At 33.1% G+C, this 10079-nt stretch overlaps 1 protein-coding gene across 1 annotated transcript in view; it reads left to right on the forward strand.

Annotated features, from left to right (window-relative positions):
- Positions 1 to 4804, forward strand: part of ARHGAP5 (Rho GTPase activating protein 5) — a 77778-nt gene extending 72974 nt beyond the window's left edge. The window contains exon 7 of the mRNA XM_040620820.1: positions 566 to 4804. Coding sequence (XP_040476754.1) covers positions 566 to 893 — 328 coding nt within the window. The 3' untranslated portion in view covers positions 894 to 4804. The remainder of the gene's footprint in view (positions 1 to 565) is intronic.
- The last annotated feature ends 5275 nt before the right edge of the window (positions 4805 to 10079 follow it).

Genomic DNA, 10079 nt, shown 5'->3' on the forward strand with positions numbered 1-10079 from the left:
AGGTACAAATATTTAATGATTGAAAAAATTCTTTTTTGCATTACTAGAACCTAATTTTTTTTGTAAGTTGAAAAGCCTCTTGGTTGGAGCATTATGATAGAGTAATTTTTCTGAAGTTTGGTTTTTGCGGGGTTCAAAGAGATGGCATACCATAGTTTGTCTCTTTGTCTCTCATAATAGTCCAGGAATTTGTATATGCAATTAGAATTTTCTGTTTCTGTTGCCAAAAACTCATTGAAATTTGTCACATGTTCTCTTTACTCTGAGGAAAAGGCTCCCCCCCCCACACACACACACAGAAATTAAGGAGGCTTCTATAAGTAAATTATAAAACCGCTGGGTACATTTTTTTAAAGACTATCTTTGGTTCTCATAAGGAATGGATTTTATTGCTGTCTCCTGTTACTAAATGTAGTTCAACATCTTAAAATATACAAGAAGAAAAATGTTTTAAATTTGAAGTTAAGAAAAGAAGTTTTAAAACTAAATCATCTGAGATCTAGGATACTTAAATTGTCATGAATTTTGGTTGGTTTCTAACTGTGTTTTCCTATCATAATTTCAGGGTTAGTCAGCAAAATAAAATCAACCTAATGACAGCAGACAACTTATCCATCTGTTTTTGGCCAACCTTGATGAGACCCGATTTTGAAAATCGAGAGTTTCTGTCTACCACAAAGATCCATCAATCTGTTGTTGAAACATTCATTCAGCAGTGTCAGTTTTTCTTTTATAATGGAGAAATTGTAGAAACTGTGAACACCGTCGCTCCTCCACCACCTTCAAACCCAGGACAGTTGGTGGAACCAATGGTACCGCTTCAGTTGCCACCACCCTTGCAACCTCAGCTGATTCAACCACAGTTACAGACAGATCCTCTTGGTATTATATAAGTAGGAATTGATTGCAGACAGCCTGAAATTGACAAAAAGCAAATCTAGGCGTGCATGTTTCAGGGTTCAGTAGTATACTTGATTTTTTCTTACAGGTAATTCATATTCAAAATGATGAACCATTTTCTCTTTGAACTATATGGTATTCCTTATTCACTTACATTACAAATCTAAGACCATGTGATAAGCATGACTGGAGAGGTTTAATTTTTATAAACAAAAATAGCTATAAAATACAAAGCTGCTGTTGCATGCAACCTTATTGCAATCAGTATATCATTCCTGTGGCATTTTCTGTCACATTATATTGTGAATAAAATTTTCTATAGAAATTAAATGATTTAAAACTCACATATATGAAACATTTAATGCTTTTCAGCCTGCTTTATGGCTGATTTTGTTATTTGATGTGCTAATTTGAGCAACTTAATTTACATTTTAGCAATCTGTGTAGATAACTAAAAGCCCAGTTAAGTATTTTATAATTTCAGGCTTCTTATGCCATGCTTGGGATGTTGTTTGAAAGAAAGAAAAATACACTTAACATATTTCTGCACCTTCATCTTCTAAGTAAACCTGTGGATGATTCGATGAGGGGTAAATGAACATATTTCTTGTACACGCATACCAAGGACATACTTGTGGCTAAAGTGAGTTGATAATGTTGTGCAAAGGATAGTTGTCACCAACTCATTTCTTTATGGTCCATAATGAAATAAACATCTTGTATACTGTTAATTCTGTAAACAGATGCATGTTCAAAAGATCTATGATGGTCTTGTAATCTTAATCTAATATATTTTAGATATTTTAATTTTTTCCCTCTTGGGAAATACATTTAGTATAGTGTAGAAAATACTTCATGACATTTTCATATAAGGTTATATAACTTTTCGTACATAAACATAAAATTTGTTGTAGAAAATTCTTTAAACCAAACATTTTAATCTAGGACTTCAATTTAATCTGTTCCTTGAATCTATTTTTATGTGGCCCTTAAAAACATATCCAAAAATCCATTGCTAATATAGCAATAAAAATACTTTGGGTACTGACAGCCTCTTTGGAGTGTGTATATATAAAATTGCAAACTTGTATTCATATTCTTTTCTGTGATATGTTGTACTAAAATCAAAATGCTTTTGCACCATTTTTTAAAACAGTTTTTTCTTTTGATGTGGTACCAGATTTGCTGTAAATGACTGCTGCTTTGGGGGCTAATCATTTTGTTAGTGAAGATACAACCAGAACACTAAATTATTGATAAAAATTTCAGAATAGGTGGCATAGGTAAATATTTTTAGGCTTCATTCAAAATTTGTTTATTATCAAACCATGCCATTTTTTTTCTGGAAAGGAAAAAAAAATGGTGTGTTTTTCATTTTTAGGTTACATTTTTCTGTAGGAAGAGGAAATTCTTTGGTCCATGTTGTAATCCTCATTCATACTACAATTTTAAGGTTGTCTTATGTGTGTTATAGTAAATAGATGATTTTGAGATTCGAGGCTCCTAAGAGTTTGATTTGCTCATTTTTCCCTAAAATAAATACTGTCTTTCCCAATTGTTATGTCCTAGGTATTGTACTTCTAATTTTAATTTCAGATTCAAGATGTCAACATGAACCAGGCTGCTGTTGAAGTACATGTATATTATAAATTATCTTATTTGTGTTATACTCTTATGTGTTATTATCTTTTCTAAGAAAACAAAGTCCCTATTATTCCTATTGCAAAGCACACAGGAATTAAGAAAGTACAGTAATTTTTAAAAAGAAAAATCCGGTAAATGTAGTATTCTTAACTTGTTCTATATTACTTAATAACCTATTGTCTATATAGCTTTAATTTATAGCTGTCAGTTTAACATTGGCATGTCTGGCAAAGAAAATTAAACTTTAAGAGTTTTATAAACTGTTTCTAGGTTGCTAAAGAATTTATTTTTCTACTATATATGGTATAGACAAAGCTCAAAACTATGTACAGGAAAAAAAGCCTGACTATTTCTTTTGGAAGTAGGCTGAAAAGAGAATTTTCAGAACTGTTCTTCTCTTCAGTTCATTCGGTCATGACTTTGCTATTGTAATATGTGAATCCCAGTTTATTTAAGCTATTCTCTTTTATACTGTGTTAATTTAACTTTCATGTACATTTAGTACCATTTTTGTTATTAAAACTAGCATTTACCATTTTCCACATTAACTACCTTACACCTTCCCCAAAACTTATCTCCACTTTTCTATGCATTCTATGATTGATTTGAAAACCTTCGTAGGGGTCATTTAAAATTCTACATTTGGTTCAATTAACCTGTAGGTTACAGTTAATTGAAAATTAAAGTACAGTAAAGCTCAGTCTGTTACACTGAATTGATTGCGTTTGTTTTTGCCAAGGGTTTAGATATGTTTTTAAATATTAGAAAAATAATTTTAAGAACAGAATAATATAATTAAACTTTTTTTCTGGTAAGTTACTGGAAGGTTTCACTGTTTAGGGACATATTATATATGAGACTTAAAGGATGAAAAGAATATTAGATAGTCTCATAATTATGGGTAAATATTAACGCTCATTATATTTTACAGTTTTAAATAAAATTCCATCTACACACATGTTGCCATTGTTTCATTTAAGCTTCAGGGCTTATAGTTATTAAAGTAATTGTACTTAACAGTGTCTAGATTAGCAATATAAAGAAGCGTAGTGGTACTCCTTTTCAAATTTTTAATGGATTTATTGGAAGACAAATTCTATTCAACAGACAGGCACTAAGATATACAATTAATTTTAGAACAAAATTCTAGGCAGAATACATTTCCATTTGAAATGGTATTTGTTTAGTAGTGCTTCCCCCCCTTAAAATTTACGATGTATATACTGTAGGTAACAGCAATCTAACTTAGCCAAAAAGCAGCTTTTATTTTCCATACTGTGTGTAAATAATGTAGAACTTTTTTTTTTTGAGGTACTGGACTTTAATTTCTTATAGCTCTTAGGTATAAACAAAAGGGAACATTTGGAATAAGAATTTAGGCCTTAGCTTCCATGGTGATTTTTAGTTTTTTATACAGTAATGTGATGCTATTTGTCAACTGGATATATATATATATATATGTGTGTGTGTGTATATATATATATATATATAATTTTAAAAAGTCAGAAGTGCTTTGTTTCTTTGTTTATAATTAATGTAATTTTGTGCTTCACCCACAGGATGCTGCAGTAAATTAAATATCAGTGAAGCTTCTGTATAAAGAATGCTATGAATAAAACATTAAGAAGCTGTGTAATTTTAAGTTATAATTGCCTCTGATTTTACCATTTCATTGGTGAAAGCCTTTTTTTTTTGGCATAAAATAGGAAAATAAAAATAAATTTGTCAATATGATGAAAGTTTTATTAGGGAGGTATATTATTGAGCTTTTACTATACCATGAGAGGAGATCCAAAATTCATTTTGGATGTATACATACTGGTGGAGATTTGATTTTTAAATGTTCAAGAAAAGATGGATTGCTCAGATTTCTGACTCAGCTGTTACCTGGACCTGAATTTTGAGCTATGGCTAGACATTCTTTTGAGCCACTGGAAATATTTTGAAGCCTATTTTATTTTATTAACAGCTGCTAACATTGAAGAATATACTTTTGTTTTCTCTTCGTGGATTATGAATATTAAGCCCAGCTTTACGGATATATGTTCTCAGATTCTATGGATCTGGTAAAGTTTGTTTGACTTTCATCTTTGTGTTTATCTTGAATTCAATCATTTTAATTAATTAATTTTTAGGCTGAATAATTTCTGGTTTTTGTCAGTGCTTTATAGGTCTTGTTTTTATTGTATTTGAACTCTTGGAATTCTCAGCAGCCTTTTCAATTTATCAAACATCTGGAAATAAAATTTTCTAAGATTTAGTAGGGGAAGGAATTACTCTTCAAAAATCGATTTGTTGTAACATCTATGTGTAGTTGAGCAAACTGTACAAGTATTAATATCTCATGCCCAGTATCCAGCCATTAGGTATCCAGGACCATGATCTCTTTAAAGTAGTTAAAATCTAATTAATGAACTTTGGACAAAAAAACATCCACCATTCAGTTGAATCTTGTCATCATCCTATGAGTGTGATTCCATTTATCCCCTCCACCCCATATTAGTTTTATTTCTTTGTTGGTAGGTGGGTTTAGGTGGTGGGGGGATTCACAGTTCTCATATCATTTAAATCTTAAAAATATTTAATATTATTCTTGTAGAAATCTTTCAGGCAATAGGAATAATTTTGAAAAGCTAATCATTGATCGTCAAAATTAAGATTTCGGTTATTACTAAGTTTAATAAATAAAGTTATTATAAACCTTTAATACAGTGCTAGCGGTTCAGGTTTAGTCATTTTACAGATCAGATAGTCTAAGACCTGCAATATACACACTCTGAGTGGTTGTCATGGAATTTGTGGAAATAACATTTGTATATCCCCACAGTGTAGATTTTTCTATTGAATTTTATTGGCCTCACATGGTAAAAATAATGAACAATTTAATAATGGCTCTCCTGTTCTGAAAGTTTGCTTGGTTTTTAGTTAAGATTCTGTTAGTGCTGTGACCTATTTTTTCAGATTTATTTCTATTCTGTATTAAATCTTACTCCAGTACAAGTGATGTAGGCTTAACAATTGACCTATTTATTCATGCTTCACTAAGTCATCCGAGTTACTTGTAATGAGGTATCTGTATTCACCAGATCATTTTTTTGTGACCTTGAACTGAATGTTTTGTCTTAATCATTTAATATCTTTTAGGTGCTTGCCAGTTTTTAAAAGATCTTACCCATTTTAAATTTGGAGCTCTGGGTTTTCTTTCCCTTTTTTTCTAGATTTTTGTTATTTCATTTTATCCAAATAAATTTTATAGTTGTTCAGTGAAGCCACCTTATATTTAATACCCTAAAATGATAAGTAAAATGAGAAGCAATCCATGCTATCCTTGCTGTTATTATTTGTATAGGATTTAGGTTATTTTAAATATGTAGTTGAAAAGATTTTTAAAACAACACAAAGCCCATGCTGAGAAAAAATAACCTCTAGATACCCTCTCAAGTTTATTTCTTGGAAATTTCATTTTCAGGTTTTTCATCTTTGTTGGTGCTTGAAGGTACAGTTGCTAAATGTTTTTGGTTTATAGAGAGAAACGATTACCAGTGATGCCCTTTCCAAATGCAAACTAAAATGCTTTATCCAATTCTTTAGTTACAAAGTGACGGTTGTGGGGCACCCATCTGGCTTCGTTGGTGAAGCATGCAACTCTCCATCTCAGGGCTGTGAGTTCAAGTGCCACAATGGGTATAGAAATTACTTAGTAAAATCTTATTTTAAAAAAATGAAAGTTGTAAGTTACTTAAAAATCCATTTAAATAATTATTTTCATGGTGTAGGTCAAGGTGAGCAAACTTTTTCTGTCAAAGGGCAGATGGCAGTTATCTTAGACTTAGCAGGCCATATGATCTCAATTCTATTATTGTAGTGCAAAAAGAGCCATAAACAGTATAGAAATAAATGAACATGGCTGTTCCAGTAAAACTGTCTAGAAAAGATGCAGCAGACTGACTGAAATGATCGCTGGCATAGATTGTTAGTAAAATTCAGTCTTCCAAGTTTCCAATTATGTGGAATAATTTATGATAGATTAACTCCAAATAATATAGCTCAAAGTAATATTTTTCAGAGGGTGATGATAATTGTCCTCTGTCATAGCACCTTTTTCCCCAAAGGGATTATCTTTTTTAGTTGTAATAAAGTAAATGAACCATGTGGAATACTTAGTTCTCTAAAAGAGCATAATAAGTTATTAAAACTTTACATGCAGTGTGTAGGACTGGTGATATATATATATCAGATTGAATTACTTCACAGCTGCTTTTTTTTTTTTTTTTTTTTTTTTTTTTTTTTTTTTTTTTTTTTACGGGAGGGGCAGATGGAGAGAGAATCCTAAGCAGGCTCCATGCCCAGTGCAGAGCCCAATGCAAGGCTCAATCCCATGACTCTGAGATAATAAGCTGAAACCAAGAGTTGGATGCTTAAGTGACTGAACCACCCAGGCGTGCCCCACCTTCTGTTCTTAAAGGTGACTTGAGTTAATGTATTTTTTAAAGATTTATTTATTTTTAGCAGATGAGCAGGGAGAGTGGCAGAGGGAGAGGAAGAGAACCTCAAGACGACTCCCCACTGAGCACAGAACCACAGGGCTCAATCCCATAACCCTGAGATCGTGGCCTGAGCTGAAATCAAGACTTAGATGCCTAACCGTTAACTGAGCCGACCAGGTGCCCCTTACAGTAATATTTTTAGTGGTGTTAATTGCATTTGTACATGCTATACAATAATCGTGAGCATACGTTGAATACTTCAGTAAATTGTGACATTACTGAAATGATTAATATTTTTAAACTACTCACCCTAAAATACCAAAATGTCTATAATGGATCTGGAAGTATGCGACCACTATTTATTGGATGATCTCTTCAAAATGTAAGTTTCTGCTTGAATCTTTTTTGGCTGTTTTTAGTCTACTTAAGTGCCGTATGAGGTGTATAGGCAGCAAAATCTTAACAATTCAGACAAATTTAACCAGGTTCCTTCAACTAAGAATAACCTCAGAAGTTTTAAGAATGTGCTGGCTTTTGAGTATTTTCCTGTTTGTAGCCATGGTTTCCAAAGCTCAGAATCACTACTGAGAACTATTTAAGCTATCCAGAAGCCATCCAAGTATACAAATCTCTGAGGTGCAAGAATAAGAGATTTATTCCCAGTTACCTGCATATATATTTCATCTGGGGAAGACAAAACGGAGTTTCTGGAAGAAAAAGTTCATATGACAAGGGTTCGTTACATAGAAAAAGCCTTGGTACTCAAATTTAAACTTAACTGTATCAATATGTAGACTTGATAGTTACTGAGCAATTTTATGACCATAAGTTGTAATAAACCAATCAAAACTGAACATTTTAATGGCAAAGATCTGGGCATATTACTAAAGAAGCTTTTACTGTTATTTCTTAGAAAATTCAACTGTTTACAGTGTCTTCTCCCCCTTAAGTCTCTTTGAATAAAAACGTTCTATCAAAGAAATAGGAAACTGATAACAAAAGGAATTGGAGGATACAGAGTGATTTGCATTGCAGAATGTGTTCAGTATTGTAAATTTATACATTCTGAGTTTTCTGAAGTCACCATTTTAATTTTTCTACCACTTTTAATTATTTGCCTTACAAACACTGTAGAGGTTCAGTTTTTCACATGAGATGATACAGCATACTCCAGGTCAACAACACACTGTCTAAAAACCTGCTAAGCAGGATAATTTTCAAAAGCCATATCTTTAAAGTCATCAGTGTGATGTGGAAAGGAGGTGTACACTAGACTTAGCCTTGTAAAGGGGAGAACTATTCAGAGTTAGTGGAAGATCACAAACTCTTTTACACTCCAGTTTATACTTCATAGAAGCTGAACTTAGTCTGGGCATCTGGATTTGGCCCAGGTAAAGGGCCATGTTATGGAAAGAGAAACCAGGTATGCTTTTACTGATTGCATAAGACAGGAGTGGCAAAGTTGGAGGTTTGAAAGCCTTAAAAGAATAACCAGTTTTTCTACCAAGGTATTTGTTAAATATTGAAATTTGGGCTAAAAAACTAAGCTGAAAATTTCTGAAAGGCAAAACAATGCCTTGCGATCTTTCAAGACTGAGGAAGCAAAGGTCCATCCAGTTTTTCAACCAAATTTTTAGGCTTGTACTCCAGGCACAAGGATGAGTTTGGGCTAAATCTTAACAAAAGTCTGCCTAATAAGGCAAAGGGGAATCCCTTTTCGAGAAGAAGAAATTGTCTTGGAGCCTCTACAGTTCTTTTATACACAATATCCAGTATATAGTTTAAAGATTACTAGGTATGTGAAGCAACAAAATTATATGACAGATAAACAGGAGGGGGAAGAAATGTACGATTGAATCAAAATAATCTAGATTATGTAAAACTATGACTTTTTAAATGTAATTTAATGTGAAAGGAAATGGAGAGAGTTGACATAAAATAGTGAAATTTTTCATCAAGGAATTATTTTTGTTTGAAAGGACCTCTAGAACTGAAAAGTCAAGTTAAGAACTTCCTAGATGACAGGCCCAGTCATTTGAGCATCTTGAACTCTATCTTGGCTTGGGTCTTGATCTAAGGGTTTGTGGGTTCAGGCCCTGCATTGGGCTCCACGCTGAGTATGGAGCCTACATAAATAGAGGGGGAAAAGAACTCCCTAAATGAGGTAACAAATAGTGTGCACCAGAAAAAAAGATTAGTGAACCATAAGACAAGATTTTCACTGGATAATATCAATCAGGATATATTCAAAATGTCTGATGTAATGTGGAGTCATAGGGGGCGGTGGGAGAGTGGTTAGGGCAGAAACAATGTTTGAGGTTATGGCTAGCAGTTTTGCAAAATTGATGAAAAACCACAGATTAAAGTTCAGCCAATACCAGTCAAGCAGAACTAAATGTTTGAAACTATGCCTAGGTACCCATGGGAAAGTGCTGAAAATTCAAGACGGGCCTTATTTTTAAAGCACCTAGAGAAAAGACACATTACCTTCAGTGAAGCGCCAATGAGACAATTGATATCTCAGTAGAAATGATCAAAGGCAGAAGACAATGGAATGACATCTTTAAAATGCTGGCGGTATGTTGAGGGGGAGCAGTATCTGCCAAAGAAAAGGTCCTTGTGGAATAAAGATGGTTCTAGACAAAAGGTAAGGTACTTATCACCAGTAGGCCTTCAATGAATAAAAACCACGGAAAGGCAGAAGTAGTCCAGTTTACTTTTGTCACTGAGATTTCCAACTGTAGTTCCTGAGAGACTGATCAATAAATCAAGTTCCCTCTAAAACCCTCAAGGTTTGTAGGTTTTGGTGTCTCAGATAAAAACAAGTAGAGCCCGAGAGCTCAGTCCTGAGACTAACCCACCTCTTCCAGCTACTCTGATCGGAACTTAAAATTTGGCAACCCAACCTCTTTCAGGCTCCTGTGGAAAATGAGTTGAGGATAATAGGCCAAGATGAAGTAAAGTAGGAAAGATCTTGCCCACCAATCAATATTTAGGTTCCTTTGAAGAATTCATATATAAGAATTACATGTGTACAGAATGTAAGCA

This window comes from Ursus maritimus, unplaced genomic scaffold (assembly GCF_017311325.1).
Source record: "Ursus maritimus isolate PB19 unplaced genomic scaffold, ASM1731132v1 scaffold_36, whole genome shotgun sequence".
Taxonomy (NCBI): Eukaryota; Metazoa; Chordata; class Mammalia; order Carnivora; family Ursidae; genus Ursus; species Ursus maritimus.